A 21809-nucleotide genomic window follows, 5' to 3' on the forward strand; every position below is an offset into this window, starting at 1 on the left:
CATTTTTTGAGACTGGCGCCATCAGAAATTCATTCAGATCAATTTGTTTACATCGGTTTAAAATAGAAAGCACTATCATTTGACTTGGAGCAACATTTAGGAGGTCAACGAGCACGACTGAGATGACCAGGTTATTTCATGTTGACATTAGTGAAGGTTAGTCGTGGTTGATTGAAGACACACCTAGGATGTTTTGCTTGTCATCCGAGAAGTTGAAGCTAAAAACATCTGTTTACCGTGGGTCTTTGAGAGGTTTGCAGAGAGTAACCAGAGGAAGTTGTGGAGAATGGATCATAGCAGCAGGACCAGAGGAAGCAGCATGTTGTCAGTTCAGCAGTAAATGTACAGAGCATGTTTAAGGGTGTAAATAGAAGCTACAGCTTCTCTAGTCAAGAGCAAAGGGAAGTGGTTTGTCCTCACCTGCTGAAAAACAAAGGCCTGCGTGAGCCCTGAAGCTGGAACTGACGCCTCTTCTGTTGCTTGACTCGTGTATTAAAGCAAAGCTGAAGAGCAGTCAAAGTAGATTTCCTATTTGTTTAGTTGTATAAAATGTTTTTTTTGTGTGTGTCATTAGATGGCTGCTAGACTACAACACAGGTTCCTCTTTTTTGTGTGTGCAGCAAGCAGGAAAGAAAGTGGATTTGAATATGTGGCAATAAATAGTTTGAACCAGATTATTTTTGTTTGATTAAAAACACGTTGGGAATGTTGGAAATATTTACATGCATTTTCAATCATTTGTAGCTTTTGGACAGCAATGCACTGAAGTTAATGGAAAGGTTTGGCGGCACAGAAACGATCCCATGCAGCCATCGCTGGAATCGGGACGATCCACATAATTTTAATGTGATTTTGGATTCAAATGTTATTCTAAACTGCATTTGGTTGAAGTTATTAGGTGTCATCCTGTCTCAGAGGGCTTGATGTTTGAATACAGGTAGTCGTCGACCCACAACCTCTGCGACTTGCGACTGTTCGGCTTTACGATGTTTTTAATGACATACCGTAAAGCGAGCGAGCGAGTTTCTACGGTTTCTCCCACAATGTCTACCGAGAGGAAATTGTCTCTTTCTACTCAACCAAAAGCTTGACTTTAAATGCATTTATGGCGCACTGTACTTCCCCAAGTAGCCACCGATTGTCTTTAATATTGATTTAACAATAATTTTATCTATTTTAATTTGATTGTATGCAATTAAAAATATGATTTCAAATATATTTCATCTTACTTGTTCTTCTCTTTACAGCGTCCGGGGACATGAAACTCAATCCACAGCAAGCTCCACTTTATGTAAGTATTTCTACAATTATTTGATTTTAGTATGATTTTGCAATCTGTTTAATTACCTATAAGCAAATCCATCAGGAAAGGCTTTCATTAACTATGACGAACCCTGAAGTCACCCTGTCAGGCCCTTTTAGCTACTGGTACATTACTGTTGTTTTCTAAAGCGTCAGTGTGAAAACAAGAACAACTGACATGCATATTTATTTTCCAGTTCTTCTGCAACAAATGGGCTGAACTGCGGGTGTGAACAGGCTGCCCAGTACCTGGGGGAGGATATGCCTTTATCACGCTTAGCTTTACTTTATATGGAGTTAGATAACCTCGTGTGCTTCCTGGAAGAGCTCGGCCTGACCTGGGAACAGGCCTAATCAAGTGGTATAATAAAATAAAAAAACAAAAACAAGTGTGTGGCTGTGCAGGGCAGGGCAGTGGGGAAAGCAGCATTAGGCAGGCAGATCAACTGGGAAACAGTTGGAGCTATCCCGACGGTCAATATTGTGGATGCAACTTATGTTCTCAGTTACGTGACATTAAAATAACGTGATTGGAGATTTCCCAACGAGCAGGCAGTTGTCCTCTTTGTTAGCTTCAAATCTAGTTGACTGGGGCATGTGCCATTTGTCCAAAATAATAGGTGAGCACATAATTAATGGCTTGGCACCTTGCGCAAACAGCATGGATATGTGACCAGGAAAGTCGTGTTTTTTTTATTTTGATTATGTAAACCGTGTGTGTGTGTTTAAGAACATGCTGTTCTGCAAAGTTGGGTTTGTCAAGGAACAGGGTATACTGGTCTATTGGTTGTGGTGGATAAGTTTCTCAGGCCTTACTGTATGATTTCTTTTTCATGAGTGGGAACACCGTGGTCAGATAAGGAGTTTATTCAAAGAATGTCTTACCAGCAATGCTTTCTTGAATGGTGAGGCTCAATTATAGCGCAATCATCCTGCCTTGAACGTGCTGCATTCATGGAGCCCTAAAGAGGAACAACTGTCAGGTGAGATCAGCAGCGCTTTGGATTAACATAAAAAAACCAATTTACTCTTCCTTTTACAAAAGGGGTTGATAAATTTAATGGACTCCTGGACCTCCTGCTGTCTCCCTAATTAAAATACATTTTTGGGTTGAGGGTCAAGTATATATCATCGAGACGTTCCACCAGGATCCTGCCTTTCCTCATTGCTTTTAGAAAAATGTCAAATTTGTCTCTGTTACTACCTCTGAGGGAAAAGACGGACAGCAGTTGTGCCTCCATGACATTCCTAAGAATGGAGGTGCAGGATAAAGGTGCACCAGTCCCACCTTGACATAGACGGAGGTCAATCCTCTGATGATACCCCGCACTGCAGAAGAACTGATTTTGATGCAGCTTCTTTTTTTAATGCAAGTCAGTAGGAGTTTTAAACTCACGGCTGAAAGGATGCCACTCGGTTCCAGGCTGGCTCGAGCATTTTGCTCGGCCAACTCTCGAGCTGTTGTCAGAGCGGAATTGAAATTGATGGAATCCAGTTATTGACAGCGACTGTATTAATCCCAGCAGAGATTTTCAGAATTAATTAATCCAGATTAGGGTTGTTTTATTTGTGGCTGATATTCCTTGTTGTCTTCATACAGTACAGTACTAGTCTCTAAAAAGCAATCAGTCACATGAATCATAAATAATTATAATAATAAAATGGTCAAACTCCGTTTGATTACAAGTAGCCTGGTTTTGTCAATGTAATTACAAATTTTGAAATTATCTTAAATTGAACTCAAGTAGAGTGTAAACCTTCTTAAAATGTCCACGTCAGACTTTAGTATTTAAAAGCGCAATTCTTTTAATTAATTCAGATTAAGACATATTTTTGTGGTGAGGTGGTTGACCTGTAATTGATCCCTTTTTAAGGTGAGCATTTTGGAGACACTGTGATGGAAATGAAGAGTTCCGTTTCATGCGTCTAGGGGAGCTACCAACATGTGTGATGCTGAAGGTCGTGGGCTGTGTTGCTGCAAATTAAAGTGATAAATGAAATGTTCATTAATTTTCAGAGAGCAATTAGGTGTGTGTGTATGTGTGGCTGGGGGCATGAAGTAGAAAATGGACCACAAATGGCCCTTAATGATGTTAAACTAAATGAACCTGGCTGACACTGCAGGTTGACATTAAGGTCCCCTCACTTCAGAGCTTTTTGTTGGGATCAAGTGAAATGGCAGCGCTCTTAGTTGTTTGCATTATCCCCCCCCCCCCCCCCCTCCTTTTTGGGGAGCTCGGTGCTTGTTTTATTTTTCTTCCGGGATGCTACAGGCTAGATTGAAATGTTTAACAGGCTGGACCTGCGCCTGGAGCGGTACCTTATCCATGTGTGTATAATCGAGAGTGTTGGGGTTTAATTTGTTCACCAGCGGATGATTTGTGGCAGCTCTTAAAAAGTGAGTCATCTTTCAGTAACTGCATCTGGGCTGTTCTGACTGAGTAAACATGCTATTTTGCATTCTTGGTTGTTAACAGGCAGCGTTTTCCAGGCTGCCGTCCAATTAAATGAGCAGGTAGGAGCTCAATGCCTGACAAAGGGCACATGACTGCAGACATAGAAGCAGTTGTGATGATGGAAACTGTGACTGAATGATATTTCAGCAACGCCTTGAGAGAATTCCTTCGAATTTACCACGCAAATCTAAACTAACTCAAAGGTCATGATCACTGACCCCAGAGGACATGTTTCTTGCCATAACTAACCAAATTAAAATTATTATTATGTCAAAAGTTCACACGTCGAGTGGAAGTAACTGATGGATTTTTATCTAAAGGGTCAAAGATCACTGGCATCATATCGACAATTTTCCAGCATATTGGTCAACACCATAACTCAGAAGGGGAGATTATGACCAAAGGTCATCATTGATTGGAGAACAGATCAACTTGGACGTCTTCCTTGAGACCTTTGTGATCACCAGGCTGAAATTTATGTTTACATTTTTTTATTTATTCATAGCCAGTCAGAATCGATTACCGGCATCTTGGTCAAGCACATACATGGCCTCCCTCCTCACTATATTTCCTACCTCTCTGTAACATAAGTTCCTGAGTAGACTTTGATATCCTCAGGCAGCAGCCTATTATCATTCCCAGGGGCTGGCCTGAAGTCTAAAAGGGTTAGGGTTAGTGTTTGCTGTCAGGGCTCCGGGACGACCTGCCTGTGGAAGCCGAGTTGACTGAGACGGTTTATAAACCTCTTCTTCAAACATGGAGAGCCCTTCCTCGTCTTGCCCTTGTGATGTACTTTGTAACAAGGGTTTATAAAGTGTTCTCTTAATGAGATTGATGATGATGATTGATTATTAATATTTATGGGGCTGTTGGTGGTGGTTATTTTAATTTGACACCCTAGATTTGTTCAACTATTTGTAGGATTTTACAAAAAACTGCTTAATGGATTTTCCTGAAACTTGGTTGGGGAATAATTCTTTTTTTAATATGGAACACTTTTCTGGCTGTGTTTGTGAATAACACTTAACCTACTTGGCAGAGTTCAGTGGTTCTTTACACAAAAAGGAAGGAACCATGTAATTTTAGAATGGCTCCAGATAAAGGGGCGATGCGTGATTTTATCCGTGGTATATTTTTTCAAATTTCTTTAACAATGCACGATCTGTGAAGGCAGCAGTTCAGATCAGAAAGAACAGGGAATTCTGACTGTTCTAGAGCAGCTGTTTTCCCTACAGCAGAAATGATGGATTTCATATTCTAGGTGCATATAATCACGGATCTAAATACAGGAGTTGCGTATAAACCGGAACGTAACCGGCTGCTAGTCGGCCTTTTTGGAGGAACCGCTCTGCCTTGGTCTTGATAAAGGAACATCTGTACAACTCAAAGCACAATCCTAGGTCTATTGGTTTTACAGTTACAGTATTAATGATAATGTAAAGGAGAAAACATCTCAAACCTTATCAGGTGTCTTGATAATTAGCTTCCATGCTAAGGTGGGGCAAACGTCCACATTGTACAACCTACAGTCAGAAACCCAGGTTAGGTGATTAAGAAGTATCCAGGCGATTTAAATATTTTTGAATTTAATCCATGAAAAACAGGTTCTGAGAGATTTCAAAACGGTATGTGTCACCGAACTCGGTACCGTTCCAGGATGTGAGCTTTCCTCTCTAAAGCCCACATCCTCCCGCTGTTCTGTTGATGTTGCCCCTTCCCCGCTGAAGCTCCATGATTAGCCGGCCAATGCCCCAGCAGGTCACTTTGTTACGTAAGTCGTAGGAAGTGGCTGACAGACTGCTGCCACACAGGTTTGAAACTGTAGCTTGTTTTTGTTGTTGCTGTTGTTGCTGTTCGCCTCGGTGACGTTTCGTGCATGTGCTTGTTTGAATGCAGCTGTTTTTCCTTCCGTGTCCAGCAGATGTTTGTCGTCCTTGTTTCTCCAACCCCCTCTGCCAAAATATTTGCCTCCACAGGACTGACAATGGTCTTATTCAGCTTCTTTCCCATTCGTCCCTTCAGTCTAACTATGTTTGAGTGAATTGATCTCAGATTGATGACAAGGATTCACAAAACACACCCTTTTCAAACCAGATAAAGAATTCATGTTTTTTTTGCTAATGGCTATTAGATTGAACAGAACATCTCATCCATGTAACTCGTGATCCAAACGCAGCAGGTTGATGGTTGAGATGTAATGTCTCAAATGTTTGAAGGTCCTCTCCGTTCAGCATCACCACAACAAACCTCACCTCAATCAAAACACTCATGTCTGCTTGGCTTCCTCTCCCATGCAAGTCATTTACTTCAGTGTGATTCAGTGTCGCTCTTTTGCCTGTCAAAGCTGAAACGTGGCAAAGCCGGCATCCTTCATGCATTAAATCAACGCATTTAGTCATGTCTGTCAGACGCTCACTGCAGGCTGTTTCCTGTCCTGTGGCCTCTGGGCGATGTGGTGGCCTTTGAACATGTTTTCCCCTTTTGCATTGCTCTGCAGCAGAATTGCCAAACGGCTGCTGGTTTGCCTTGCTGCTGTCAACCTGCTGATCCCCCCCACATGGAAGGGCCTGAGGCTACAGCTTCACAAGCAAAGGAGGAAACGCCTTTAACCTTGACTGTTAAGCTCTTTTTGACACCAGCTTTTGCCGGCTGCCATATCAGACTGCTCATTATTTAACTGGGCAAGTGAAAAGAGTGCCTCGCTGGTCAGATTAAGTAGGATGAAATGTCCCATTATGCCTCCTCGGTGTCACCAAGCTGCAATCCCACAATGGAAAACAGCGCATTTTGAACAATATCCCTATTTTTTGCTGCTTCTCCTCCTCCTCCTCAGTCTGTCCTCGGATGACACCACATTATCCTCCCAACGCTTCAGCCACCACATCGCCATTTGTCACATTAGAGAGAGAGAGAGAGAGCAGAATGCACCATTAACTATGCATGCTTGTGTTGGAATATCTTATCTCTTTCACATAGCAATTATCTAGCAAGTAAAATAGTGGAAAAATTATATTAAATCTTAAGTTAACTTTGATACTCCAATCACAAATCTATCATTAACTCTTGCTAAACTCATTCTTTTGCAGTGTGTATAAACCTACATAGAAATACCCCCGTTTCTCATTCTATTACTAATTTTTGTACAGCACTTTAAATAAATGCTAAAGTGCGGCTCATAAAAAAACGCCCTCTCTCTTCCAGCAGAGGGTCGCCCATGTTCCCGGTTGACATTTTTGTAACTAATGATCTGCTTTTCACACAAGTTATTTTAAAATGAAAGTCGAAAATGTGCGTCTTTTGTCTACTCTACGCATAAAATACTACGGTAACGGAGTAAAGTTAAAGCTGCATGGAAAAAATCTGTCCGTGCCATCAACTGTTGTGCTGTGCAGCTAGGAGACAAGGAAATAAAGAAGCTTTAGACTAAGAGTGAGAAAACAATGAAAGGTTAGATTATTTCAAAATCAAGGCTCTTCAGCTGTTTCAGCAATTCAAGATGATCCAAGGCTGCTGAAAAAACCCAAAGTACTGCTATTCAGCCATGTTGCCTGCTTTTCTCAAACTGTTTTCACCCCCTGCACTCTGAACATGGAGCTCCTGTACCGATTTGCCATAAAATCAAGCTGCTTCTCTGTAGTCGAGCTCTGCCTGCTGTCTACTTTCCCCGTTTGCTAATGATGTGATGTGCAGCATTTCGACGTCAATAAATCATTATCATATTATCTCAGAGGGATTAGTGTAATTGATGTTAACGAGTGCAGTGCTGCGAAGACGTGCACGCTCCACACCATGGATTACTCTTGTGCCCTGTTTTTTGGATTTATATAGCCAATCTGTTCGATTGACGAAGTCTAGTCGTGGCTCATTGACGAGCTATGATTAGACTTCGTGATCCTGATTTTTCAACAGGAGATATAAGCAAGCACATTTTCTTTTTTATTATCATGCTATTTATTTCTTTTTCAATCGGCTAGAGACGAAGAGTTAGATAAGAAGTACTCGAGTCCGAGATTGACAACCTAATGCCTACATTTTGCAGGCGGTGTTGCAGGGAAGCATTCCTGTTCAGAGCTGTGTAGGATAGTCTCGGTAGATACAAGCATCCCTCACAAGAAAGTGTGAATTACTATACGTTGCATCCAGACATCTCGTCATCTAAACTCACCTACACATTGACTTGGAACTATTTGCCTCACTTTGAATCAACCAACATGCACAAAATGCATCAACTGTGAACAAAGCAATGTGCCTTGAGAAAATTACCTTCATTTACATATCCACCTTTTTAGTAGACTTGATTCCAGTGATGCTGTTGTAACTGCAAGGGTTCAAATTTTCATCAGCTACATATTGAGAGGAATGCTGCGCTATACAGCTGACTGATTTACAATCAGTCATTTAATTGTTTCTATTTTTTTTCCTTCCAAAGATGAAATGTATGCAAGCTTTCTGTAACTGCCGTTTGTCCCTGCAGGGGCAGTGCGTTATCACGGTGCAGCTTGCCGATGAAGAACTTGCTGATGAGGAGGGCGTTGACTATTTCCTGCTGTTTGCTGGCAGCACACAGAGACACCTGACCAGCACCCTGAGGAGCAGTCATGACACCTTGTATGCACTGTGTCCTGGTAAGCCAACCTGCCCACGGATGCCTCGCAGTTTCCCTCTTCTCTGTTGTCGACCTGTGGGCATGCAGCTCCACCTTCAGTATTTAATATAGGCTAAAGAAAAATTATATTTAAAAATAAATAAATAATAATACAAACTATGGTAGACATTCAAAGGTCAGAATGCAACTCTTAAAAAGTATACGATAATACAGAAGATCATTAATACATAGTTACTAAGAGTTAAAACAGTTAAATAGTGAATGTATTGGTTAATCCTCCATAGCCCATATATGCTATTTCCCACGATAATAGTACAAGTAACTTAATAAGTTGAGTTATTATTAAGAGGTGCTAAAGCCTGCCAAAATGTCAAACGTTTTCATTAATTAAAGAAGGTAGATGAATGTATTCTGTTCTTGCAACACACTGGAAGCATGCCAAAGATTCAGAGGTCACTTTGCAAAGAATTGATTGTTTAAGCTGCATATAAGATGATTTGTGATTGGAAACATGCGAATAATATGAATTGAATGGACGATAATAGATGTTGCTGATGTCACCGTGTTCCTCAAGAGTTCCAGACAGGAAAAAATAATAAGGCGAAACATATTAAACTGAATTATGTTGTTGTCTCGGTGTCACTCTCCACTAACGGATTAGCTCTGCTTCACTGCTGCGTCCAATCAGAACAGAACACCGAAGGCCTGGTCCTGTGACCAAGGTCGTGGGATCGCGTTCTCAGATGGCCTGCATGGGGAAAACGGCTGCAGATGCACTAAATCACTACTTTGACTTGAATTGTGGTGTCCTTGAGTACGGATGCACACCACTGGATTTTATACTGGGGATATATTTTCCAACTCATTTTAGCAGATTGCTGGTACCAATAATATTTGCTCTGATTCCCCCCCAATTTCAGAGATTGTCTACTCTTATCGTGATGGTCCACCGGCAGATGCAGAAAGTCAATGCTTTTCATAATGTACACATTTGCTGAGCCACATAATAAAAGTTTCTCATCAGTTGTTCCCTCCGCATAATAAAAGCATCTTCAGTTCTTTCTGTCAAGTAAGCAGAAATGATCATTTAGGGTTGTTACCACCAGTATTACAAATGTTACATAACCAGATTCAAATTATGTGCCGAGTCTATCATGCATCCTTTCCCTTGAGCGAGGAAATTGAACCTCGAAGTTTAGATGGAGTTACCGAGACAACAGCTGACGGTTTGTAGCAACAAATTACACTGACACAGAACATTAAAGCGATTATTATTCCAGATACAGAGGGCGCTCCTGTTGATTTCTTTTTAGGAGAATAAAATGAAGAGTCCTGAATTTGTGGTGCATGACTTGGCATTTGGGGATGGAATAAATTGAAGCTGAAGGCTGTAATATCCTGTAAACTAGAAGCAGAGCTGTCAGGACTTCAGACATTAGCAGGGCAGCCATGCAGCACTTTCTTTCCCTGCTGCGTTTCCACACCGGCCATGTTTGTTTACCACAGTTGTTGTTGGACATTGCTATTGCTATGACGACTGAAATTGTATTTGTTCTTTGTCTGGTTAAATTTGATCTGTGCTGAATAAATGGTAAAGAGGGGAACTGAAAAGTGCCACAATAAAATACCAATCATGTTTATTGATATTAATCACCTCCAATAAGGAGGTCATCTTTTTTCTGGCATTGGGTTGTTTGTGTCTTTTGCCTGTTTGCAGCGTCACTTAAGAAGTGGAGTTGTAAAACCGCGACTCATGATACTGAATGAAGCCAACGCGTTTCATGGTTCCCTCCCTTTTTTCCAAACTTGCTTATTTATCCAGTCCAAAATGTGGTTATTTCTTCCATGGCAGATCCCCGACTGTCTCACTTTCTGTAATGGTTCACAGTAATATGTCAGGTAAGTGGTGTGTAATTGACAAAAGGTCCAAAAGTCCAATCTGGCAATATGTGAGAAGGAGAATATTCTGTATCTGTTCCACTCCCCCCCCAAAAAAGGGCCATTCCTTACTGCCCTCTATGTTTAATCAAAATGTGTCTGGTAGTTTGTTTAATAGATGTTAATGAAGGAAGAATGAGCGAAAACGAAAATACTGGATAAATCTTGAGCTTTCCGGATGTTGACGTGACTAAGATCCTCTGTGTGCCGCATCACTCAACACGTACAACTTTCAGTCATATACACAGACAGATGTAGAATCTATTCAATTAGTCCTTCTGTTTTTTTATTTTAAAATGGCAGTAAAATACATTATTGCTCCTTTCTTCTTCTCTCTGTGTCTCTCCTTTTGTCGTCTTGCAGCTCATGACTGCTGTGAGGTGGCGCTAGTCACCTTGTGTTCAGTCAGCCGAGGTGTCCTCGAGGCCCCCCAGGACCCATCGCCCTGTCTGGGTCATGTGGTTCCATTGGCTGAGCATCAATTCAACTTTGTTCAGGATTTGGCCTTTGACATGGCTCAGTTCTTGGTAAGCAACAGATCCAGACATTTTCATATGCAAACATGACACAAAGCACATAATCTGAGGCGTGTCACAGGAAAAGAGGAACAGTGACAGCGAGACAGAAATAATGTTGTTGTGTTTTCTCTGATCAGGCTTGAAGTCTCCTAGTCATAACTTATCATCCCCTAGACGTTTAATTTAAAAGTTGCTATGCCAAGAAAAAGGACAAGGTGATATAGCTGTCTGAAGCCCTTCACGTTTTTTAATAGAATATTTTTCTAACTTTTCTAGCCTGAATATAATTTGTGTTCACCAACCCAGCACAGGCACAAATGGAGTTCAGTATAGCATGTTTGTCTTCCTCCATGTACATCATAAGTTTTAGTCTACACTCTTATGCTGAGCCTCTCAAAGCGACAAAGCCTTGGCTCCTCCTGTAAAAATTCCTCTTTCCGACCTTCCTCCGCTCAGGTAAGCACAGCCGGACGGGCTGACGGCCTCGATGGGGCCCTGCTGCTCGATGAGTGTCGGATCCCTGTGCAGGAGTGCGAACGTCTGGACGAGAGCCTGGCGCTTGCCCTTCACCACCTTGTGCTGCCACCGGGATGGAGCTTACTGGGGAGAAAGCTGAGCAGCAGCACTGGTGAGCCTGCAGGCCAGCGGCATGGTCTCATCTCAACTTGTGATATCCTCGCATGATAAAATGTCCCAGAATTAGACGGCATGTCTAAAAATATGCAGCGTAATGATTTGCATGCATGTGCTTTTTGTGTCTTATCTTTCAGTGTCGGCCACATGTCATTGAATCCCGGGAGATCAATCTCTTAGTATAATGCAACTGATTTCTAACTCTATAGACAAGTCTAACGGCTGATTTATGTGACACGCCCTCAAGTGCTGCCACCACTACTACTCACGATAGTGACAGAGAGGAACTGAGCACTATTTATACTGACGTGTGGGTTAATCACAGTCAGCAGACACGCCCTCTGACAGATGGAGGTTGTTCGTGTGAAGTTACTCAGTCTCAAAGGACCAATCCATAATACTTCATGACATGGGCGTTAGAAAAACATTACAGACCCTGTTGAAATAAAAGTTCTGAAGTTTTTGTAAAATGTCACTAAATGGGATGTGAATGTGGTTCGCAAATCATTTTTTACCTGAATACGGAAGGAAGATATTGGATGTTTGAAACTGATAGAATTCCCTGTTTGATAAATGTTAGATCTGTATTTGCTGCCTGCAACACTTTGCTGAAAGGTGGAGACGGGGACATTGACAGAAGACACAATATCAATGACTTCTGAAACCATTTGAAATGCAGACCTATCAGTTCTGAGGACAGTTTTCCAAGATGAGCTGGCACCAGGAGAAGTCCGTATCGCTTCTTATATTATATACTTGTATTGATGACAAACAGTGATGTTGATCAGATTGGACATTTAAAAGCTTCTCTATTTTTTAAAAACTCTTCTTAATGACTTGCATCATTACATTCTGTTTTATTGATGCTTTACAGACAGTAGGGGTTGCACTAATTTTGTCTGATGTTCACAATCGGAATGTGAAAGTGCTGTGTGAAGAAAGTTAGGCAACTAAAATCGACTGGAAATACTTGCTTGCATACGATAAAAATAATGATTTGTTCATTGTAATTAGATCTCTCTCTGAAACGACCGATTAGTCCTTTGTCAGCAAACTTCTCTGAATATTATTGAAACATGAGCATTTAATAGAGGTTTATGAAAAGAGAATTGACTTCACTGGATGACGTTTCTCGCTCCAATATTTTTTAACCCCAAAGTCTTAGTTTGTTGTTGGAGCATAGCCCAGTCCTGTGAGTTGCATTTCCAACACTTTAGCAAACTGATTTCTAAGCAAACGTGCTTCGAGGTGACATCTTCTAGACACATTGCAATTGTATGGGCAGGTTTAGAAGTGAGATGTCTCTGCGGCTACTGTGGCCTTTCTCCTTCCACCTACAACCTACAATTAGCTCATAGCAGACTTTTCCACTGTGGGATCTACTTTTTCTTATGCAAACAACATGAATCACTCAGAATTCAGCGCACATAAGCAGAAGCTTCTCCCAGAATGAAAATACTCCTACGTAGCAACGTAGCTTCATCTTCCTTTATTTTCTCTGTTGATTTAATGATCAATCTTGTTTGTGATTTACTAAATAGTTTAAATATATCACCAACGGTCAAAGGCATGTCTTAAATCCCCTCTATTTGAGGGGAATCTTTAGATGCATTGTGAAGGATTTGCAGCTGCAGCTGCTGCGGGGATCCAGACTATCATTTATACTGGTATACTATCTTAAGTCAATGATTGTAAACGGGAACTAAGGTAGATGTTCATTTTACTCACAGTGCACTGAACAGGAAATAATAATCCTCATTATGTTAATTCTTATTGAAGCATTAAAAGTTTTAAATCTACTTGTTTTAAAAGAAAGACAGAGAGCGATCCAGAGACAGTAAATTAACATGCGTCATGCAGTGTTTATATTGAAAGGGAATGCAGAGTACCGGTAAGTGTAGATGTGATACACAAGCTTTGTAAGCCTGTGTTATCATTACTTTAATCCGTTTATTTTAGCTACGCTGCAGACTGCATCCTGACAGCTGACTCTAATAAACAACGCTGACTGTGCAACGACAGGGGCTGCGTTCTGTCTCATTTATGTCAGATATAAGTTATGGGTTGCCTCCTGCGTGTCTGCCAGGTCAGAACATTTGTAGATTTAACACTGGGCGTCTGTTCAACAGGCCGGCTACATTTGATCTTCATCAGTGTGATTTGATCGCTGTTTGGCTGCATGCAAAAACCAAACGGTTGCATTCTGTGACTAAGTTTAGGCTGCAGCTAACACACGTATCCTCAGAAGTATCACTGCAAATCAAAGCTCCAGCTGTGATGGAGATGCAGTTGAGTCCACCCTGGAGCTTTTCTGTGTGGAGTTTGTGTGATCTGCCTGTGTCTGGGTTCCCACCACCAAAAACATGCAACCTGGGTGTCTGTCGGTGTAACTCTGTGAGTGGTCGATTAGCGTGGTACACCATGGATGAGCTGGCGTCTCATCCGGGCTGTGCCCCATCTCTCGCCTGTAGCCAGCTGGGATAGGCTCCAGCAGAGCTGTGGCCCGCAGGCCGGATATGTGACTGCAGACGAGACGATTACGATTAAGAAGATGAATGATTCTTATTCTCTGCGTCACAGTGAAAGGATGTTTGACGTTAAATTGCAAAGCAGTCGATTAATATCAAGTAATGAGATAATATGCAGTAAAAGTACAAAATATAACTTGCTATCAGTAGCTCGATAATAAACCTCTGTCAGTGGCTTTAAAGTATACTTGGTATTGCATTCGTACCTAATAAACGACTGTCTGGTAGATTTTCTCAATCTTCTATTAAGCTTCATGAAAGGGGCCCTATTTCTCTCTATACATGAGGCTGATGCCAACGTGGTCTTTCATCGGTCGGTTAGACTTGGAGAAGGCGGATCCGGCCCCTATATGGCATTCATCTGGCGGGTATCGGTGTTGTCTCTGTGCTGCAGCTCAGCCAAGAAGCAGTTTGGGTTGTGAGAAATCGAGCTGTGTAAACAAACCGACAAGTTTTTATTAAAATTAAAGTGACAATTGTCTACAGCCATTGACTGTGAGGACTTTCATCACTTAAATTTAAAGGAGTTGATGGTGAGGATGATAAACATGGTAATCGCTTACTGCTGGAAGGAGCTATAGCGCGGCCCCTGCCTGTGGCTATTGATAAGATGATGGATTATGATTTAACTTGGACTTGGATATTAGAACAAACCAGCAGAGCCAGTGGGATGTCTGACTAAAATTGAGACTCAGTAAGTGTGGAGTGGAAATTGAAAGTCCAGACACTCCTCATAATGTTTTATTCATTATTGGTTTGGAGCCTGAAAAGAAAAGTCATCACATCAGATTTGCGCTAATGACTTCCCTTCTGATTAGATCAAATCTGTTTCTTGGTGTCGTGAAGAGAGTAACAACTTTTTAGGCTTACGCACACGTGCGTACACACATACACGCACGCAGCCCTTCGCATAATAGCCGGTTGTCATGTTGTACATTTTGAAGGCGTCTTACTGCTGTGGTGAGTGATGTGTGCTCTAATAAACTCTGCTTTGAAATGTGTCACTGCTTCAACACAAGACACTTGGAATAGAATAACTGTGGGAAGGCAGGAGGGCTGCTGCTCGGGTTTGGATGATGATGGATGGCAGCAGACTATGGGTGGAGGTAATGATGTTTCATCTGTCATCTTTGCGCCGTGGACACGCAGCCGTCCCCTGATCTCACCGTAGCCACCACACATTAGGGGACATTAGAACCTGGAACTGTGCAACTCAGAAGATTATAACACCTAATTATGTGTTGGTGTTGAGGAGTGAGTAAATCCTTGTAAATGTATCAGTAGTACTATTTAGTGTCCAGGTAGTAACTCCATGATCTCCACCATTAACTAGTATAAACATAAAGGACCAGTCATGTCTTTAAGGCAGTTAAATGAGGCAAATGAGGTGGTCTGTGTGTGCCTGATGATATAATTACTGGTGATTTACCACAGTATTCATTTACTTTTTTCATGGTTGTGTGTCCCAATTTAATTTGGAGTGAATTTCATATAAATATTAGTGAACGTGGGTTGTGCTCTTTTGCGAAGAGTAAAGCAAAATATTGACAAATTCATTGACAATGAAAATATGTTTAAAGCTTGGCGGAAACCAATTGATGATGCACAGCTAGCGAAGCCAGCCAGCTTCCTGTCATGTCTCTGCCAAGGTGCAGGTCCACAGGAAGCAGCATGCAGCAAGTAGCAGCGTCTAACTGGATGACACTCTCAGGTCAAAGTACAACAAAGTCATGGATGGTGCGGCAGCCAGTTTTAGGGAATTGCCACCAAATCCAAAATTCCCTGCTGCTGTTGGCGCCTGTCATTCTCGTCTAATCCAGCTCGACCAGGCAGAGCGATAAATACGGCAATTAGGTTGAAATCCGTCAGCGCATGTTGGTAAATGGAATGAAGCCTCTCATCAGCAAACGCAACCAGCATTTTAAACCAGCATGTTTTATATTGGGGCGATATGCTTTATGTCGCTTAGCCCGGCACAGTTTAAAAGTCCTACGATAAATCCCAGTCGAGTTTCGACACAGAACTGCTCATCTGTGTCAAACTGAAAGATCATGCATTTCTCCTGTTTGCTCAGATAAATGTCTGATTTGATGAAGAAAACCTCCATTCAAATGAAAGATGAAGAATAAAACACAATCTGTCTGAGGAGGGTGAAGGAACGATCTGTCTAAAGAATCCACACTCGGCAATAGTACAGACATTTATCTCTCCCGAGCCTGTGGTTTCTGTTAGAAATGCATACAGACCAGCTGATTTGATAAACCCGAGTACTCTGTGTTCAGTTTATTTACTCTGCATGCAAACACACTTGGGTTCAGAGGTGGGGATGTTTCACCGCAACAATAATATATTTTTTTTTAACCCATTAAGGCTTTTTATTTCTCCACAATTGCCTCTGTGTTTCGCTTTTTATTTCATTTATCTCTGAACAAATGTTAAAGTGACAATAAATTAACCAGTACCCAGACAGTAAAAGCTATTGATAAAATAACTGGTTAACTGTACATTCCATCCATTAATGTTCCCCATTGAAACTGGAGAATGGTTTAATTTCATAGATTAAGCTTGTGATATGAATTTCTCGACAATAACGGCGGCTCTTGCTGGCTGTAATATGGGGCCTTCCTAAATGAATGTGTCCATTATCTCCTTGTCTTTGTGGATGTGTCAAGAGGAGGGTTTTATTGTTCAATTATATTCGATTTTTCTATTGATGTATGGAACAAATAATGAACTGGCATTAAAAGCTCTTGTAGCTGCTCACCGCTTCCAATCCAATCCCAAAAAAGTTCGAGCAAAGTCTACAACGAACAGAACTAAGAACAGAACGTACTTGTGTTTGTTCTGCAAGTGCTCCATTGCAGAAACGTCATCTGTACTATCATGCTTTTCATCGCCCCATCCTTTCTTGTGAACGACACACTTCTGAAGATGCCTCTTGCATAACAGACCATGATACGTGTTAACCGGTGGGAGGATTTCTTTGAGCGGTCCGCTTCTGTCCAGGCCTTTTGCTTCTCCTGTTTGAACCCGTTACTGGCTAAACGCGGACTGGAATACAAGCAGTTCAATGGCAACCCAGTTTTACAAGCGTCACATAATTCTCTGTAATTCTGTGCATGGCCCTAAGGCACTAAATAGTACTGCCAGTTGGCATGTTGACCTGAAGCCAAAACAATTCCAGTACATTTCGAAATCTTTTTTCAGTCATTGATGAAGACCAGCGCAGCGATAAGCGACAGTTTCATCAGTCATTAAATGTATGAAGGTCTGCGTTATTTATTGGGTCGCTGTGACTCCTATACTGGTTTCATTAGACAGCACTGTGGCGTTGCCAAGCTGCCTGGAATACTGCAGTCCTTGCAGTCCTCTGGGCGGCAGTGGATCAGGAGGTGCATTGGGGGGGGGGGTCGTCCACATATCAGCTGTTCAATCCCTCTGTCCACACACTGAGATACTGACACTGGAAGATAGTGAACCCCACTTCCTCCCAATGGTTGTTACACTGGTGTTTGAGTGATCGTGTGCAAGTGGCCACCTCACATTGTAACCTCTATTACTACTGTATAAAATATGTGAAGGGGTGAAGCACGATATATATATATATATATATATATAAAGTGCTATAAATATAAAATCTGTATTCTCTGGTTCTGTGTTTGTTTATCGTTTATTATTTTACCCTTGCATTTGTTTTTCTATTTATTGTCCACTGTCATTTCCTCAGATCCGAATCCTCAAGAGACTCTGCTACATTTCTCAGCACGTCGAGGTCTCTTTCGGGTTACGCAGTTTCTACTGAGGCAGTCCGGAGCGAGAAACGCGCTGCGATTGCCCAACAGAGAAGGCCACACCCCTTCCACCATCGCCGCGCTACGAGGACACGGACGACTTCAAGAGCTCCTCACAGAGCACGTCTTGCAACAACAGTCAACGGCTGACGGGTATCCGGATCACTCTGAAAATTTAATGGGATCTAAGTTAGACCGAGACTCATCTTCAGATGTTTTTTCATTAAGATCCATCCAGCAGTTTTTCCATAATCCTGCTAACAATCAGACAGATAAAAACACAAACGCTGTTAAAAACATGACCTCCTTGGTGGAGGTAATCAATATATATCTCTGTTCTCTCAATCTCAGTACGGCAAATGTGGTTTCTCCTGGGCCTGTAGGGCAGCGTTATTTGTGTGTTGTCTTCATAGATCAATATTATCCAAGAAGCACAAGCCGCACAACCTGAGCAGTTTTAGCTGCTGCAGCGTAGTTGGGGATGGACTGAGATGTTGTGGGTTACCAGGATTGTTCCGACAGTATTCAGAGAGATGGGGAAACTATCTGCAGCGCCAAAGTCTTGGTTACAACTTTTGTGTCTCCTGAAATGACAAAAGTCTCAATAACACAAATCCACACGCGTGTCTCTGTTCTGTTGGCAGCTGGGAAAAGTACAGACTCAGGCGTGACTTGGAGTGAAACCGGCCTCTCTTCTTCATTCTAAACGCTTCATTTCTAATAGTTATCAAGTAACTAACAATGACAATAGCGCAAGCTGAAAGACGACTACCTTATTCATGTTGCTCATTACCAATGAAGCCTTTGAGTTGCTCCACAGCTCCCCTGTTTGTGTGTTGTAATTACATTTTCTTCAGGAAAAGTGAAATCACTTGCAGCCTGGCTGGTGACATCACTGTCGGGCCTCCCAGTTAAAGCAGTCCACCCAGGATTAGGCAAACCGATGTGTCAGAGTGGGAGGAGTCTCCTCTTTGCAGCACTATCTTTAAGAACAACACCACACACACCTTACCATCAACACTTACTTCAGGGATTCTCAGGAAGCTTGTCAAAAGGATTTTTACCACAAACAAACCGCAACGTGTCCCGCAATGTCTGGAACTTTTTAACTTTCACTAGCCGCTTTCTCATCAGACACGCTCACAATAAGGCTGCTTGATTACCCGAGATGTCCAAATAGACTAACAACCACAGCGTTTCCCACTTGGGTTAAAGAGAAACACACATGGATTATTAGGAGGAGCGTGGATCCGCTGACATCACCTTTTCTTGAATGCAGTTCTGCAGTGTCTTATTGCTCTACAGAAATGTTTGGATGATCTTAGTATTCACTTCATGGCAGGGCGGAAGCAGACACCGAGACTGACCGAGGAGCCGAGGCTGCCCGGCTGCTCTCTACGGAAGCCCGGCTAGTTTGCCACCTCCCCAGGCTGAACACACACACGCTGACGGTGAGCGTCCACCCCGCTCGCGTCCCTCCGACCCTGCAGAGGAGCGTGGAGCAGCTGCTACACTTGATATGCCATCTCCACGCCAAGGTGAGTCACACGACCCTGCCCTTTCACCACATTACTGCTTGTTTTAGTACTGCTGCCGGACATTGTTCACAATTGTTTGTCTTTTCATTGCCCTCGCGTCTTTCACCTTCAAACTTACTTTGCCCTGTAACACCTTTAGCAATCGCATGTGACGAATGATAAGAAAGAACTGCGTTGGTTTCCATGAAGGGAAAGCTAACCATCGCTCTCCTTTTCTACGTTCTGAAGGGAGTTTCTGTTCTGGAGCTGCCGTTCGAGTCCCTGCACACGGCTGTTGAATGCTGTGATGGCATAGACACGGAGCTGACGTGTCGTGGCCAACGACGTCTACCTGATCGAGAGTTGCGGTACCTGGATACAGCGACAGGAGAGCGCTGTGTGGAAGACTGGTCAGGGGCAAGCGGCAGCAGCAGTGTTGTTTGTGGACATAGTGAGACGTGGAACACTGAGAGAGACTGGAGTTTGTTTGTGAGCGCACCAAAGACAGAGGTACGTCCCCAGGAGCATGGCGTCGGTCCCCCGGAGCACTGGGCGTGTCTCAGTTCAAACACTGGGAGAGATTACTGCCAAATGGAGGAGGAGGAAAGGGAGCAGTCTTTTTCCACCCAGGCTTTGAGTTTGTGTGACAGGAGTGACGGAGCACAGAATAAGGCAGACGGGGAGAGCTTCACTGTGGGAATCGTGACACCGGCAGGCTGCAGTAAACAGGCAGCGGACACTGATAAAGGAGAGGCTGTGATCCAGGAGGAACAGGACACAAAGGGAAAAGAGGCATCGGAGCCGGAAACCGAGGACGTCACAGCTGGTAAGGAGGAGGCCACCTCCGAGACCATAGATCTGACAACGGCGAGTGGAAACACAGAAGCATCAGTCATGGGTCAGTCCTCGTCATCATCGAGTTCTGATTCTGAAATGAATGAGAGCTGCCAGGAAGGAGAGGATGACGGAAGAGAAGACATTCAGATGGGTGGGGAACACCGTAGCAGCCTGTCTTTACACGAGGACAGGGCAGACAGTGAAGGGTTAACAGACCTTGCGTCATCCCCAGGGGACCCCTCCAACCCGTCGTTGATAGACTGCGATGATGTCATGGAGGGGCCGGCATCTGCCGGTCCGTGTATCTTGATGGAAGAGCTCCACAAGGGGGAACCTCCACCAGATGTAAACAGCCTAGAACAAAACCAGGAAACAGCTGTTGGGGATTACACGACGGAACGGCAGCGGGGCGTGGCCCCACAAACTGGGCGTCATTCAGGGAAGTGGACTGAAGCAGCCAGTGTTAAAGACATAGCTGGGCTTTCTGCATGCCGTGTCGAGCACACAGATCCGCTTCCTTTGGCCGAACCTGACGATGCAGTGGCCTGTCGGGCCGCTGGCGACTCCACGGAAGACGTTCAGACGGACACTTCACCTGAAATGATTCCCGGCTCCAGTAACGGACCTGCTGATCAGGATTCAGCGTTGAACCATGGTGCTTCCAGTGATGATGATGATGATGATGATGGCAGTTTCAAGTCTGTTGGAAGCTCCACAACAGAAATATTCCACCCCACTCGGGACAATGCGAACACGGGGGATTGTGAATTTCCCAAAATGGACACGGAGGAAGTGATCTCAACAGACATGAAGATGGAGGACTCGCATGGTTCGCACCCTGGTGACAATGGTGAACATTCATTAACTGATACAGGGATCCCCTTGGAACTGGGTACTGTGCATGCACTGACAGCGACAGAGCGCGGCGAAGCTGGCGTTGATCCTGAAGAACAACTGTCACCCGACCGTGAGACAACGGATGCTGTGAAAGACACGGGAGAAGATCTTGTGCCAGGACCTCCTACAGAGGATCTGCTATCTGCCTCGTCAGAGAACAGAGGATTAGGAGAGACCACCATCTCTGAACCAAATGCGGGCATTCAGCATTTGGTACCAGACATCACCTGTCAGGATTTATCTGAACCCTACCCTCCTGTTGTAGGAGAAGGTGAAGTGATGGACTTGGGTCAACAAGACGATCAGTCAACGGACACCAGTGAAGAACGTGCCGCTGAGGACAGTGGAGGTTTCCGGTCGGCGCTACAACCCAAGCCGGACGGGTCTGGGAGGACGGGAGATGAAAAGCCCCCTGAGGAGGGTTTAACACGCTCGGAGCCTCCTGCTGATGCCTCGCCGTCACACAGTGGCGCTGCAGACGCAGACGGCGAAGACGCTAAAGCGAAGTTGCCTTTTCCAAACGCCGAAGCTTCCAGGGAACCGCCTTTTCCGAAGGAGACTGAATTTCCCAAAACTGTCGATGCAGTCTCACAAAGTGCAACTCCAGGTGGGTGAACGTTGCTTTATTTCACTGTCAGGTTTCAGATGTATGCTAGTTTCTCAAACTCAAAAGTGTTCGACCCTTTTCTTAAATTAAATTTATCCAAATAAATTTAAAAATAATATTCTAAACCAGCTAAAGTTATAATTCCTAAATAACTTTTACATCAGATATAAACATTTGCC

General features: G+C 43.2%; 1 protein-coding gene across 1 annotated transcript; it reads left to right on the top strand.

Annotated features, from left to right (window-relative positions):
- Positions 1-1258: 1258 nt before the first annotated feature.
- LOC137912608 (A-kinase anchor protein 13-like) lies at positions 1259-21638 on the top strand. The gene is made up of 7 exons (XM_068756745.1): positions 1259-1291; positions 8233-8383; positions 10666-10829; positions 11277-11448; positions 17709-17892; positions 19115-19310; positions 19539-21638. The coding sequence occupies exons 1-7, from the start codon at positions 1259-1261 to the stop codon at positions 21636-21638; spliced, it is 3000 nt and encodes a 999-aa protein (XP_068612846.1).
- The last annotated feature ends 171 nt before the right edge of the window (positions 21639-21809 follow it).

Source organism: Brachionichthys hirsutus, unplaced genomic scaffold, assembly GCF_040956055.1.
Source record: "Brachionichthys hirsutus isolate HB-005 unplaced genomic scaffold, CSIRO-AGI_Bhir_v1 contig_202, whole genome shotgun sequence".
NCBI lineage: Eukaryota > Metazoa > Chordata > Actinopteri > Lophiiformes > Brachionichthyidae > Brachionichthys > Brachionichthys hirsutus.

Bases quoted from the DNA above. Each gene is read 5' to 3' on its own strand.
- LOC137912608 (XM_068756745.1), top strand. From the start codon at position 1,259: ATGAAACTCAATCCACAGCAAGCTCCACTTTAT. The intron at 17,893-19,114 runs GCACGTCTTGCA...ACTTCATGGCAG, and splicing joins CTTCAAGAGCTCCTCACAGA to GGCGGAAGCAGACACCGAGA. The intron at 19,311-19,538 runs GTGAGTCACACG...TACGTTCTGAAG, and splicing joins TATGCCATCTCCACGCCAAG to GGAGTTTCTGTTCTGGAGCT.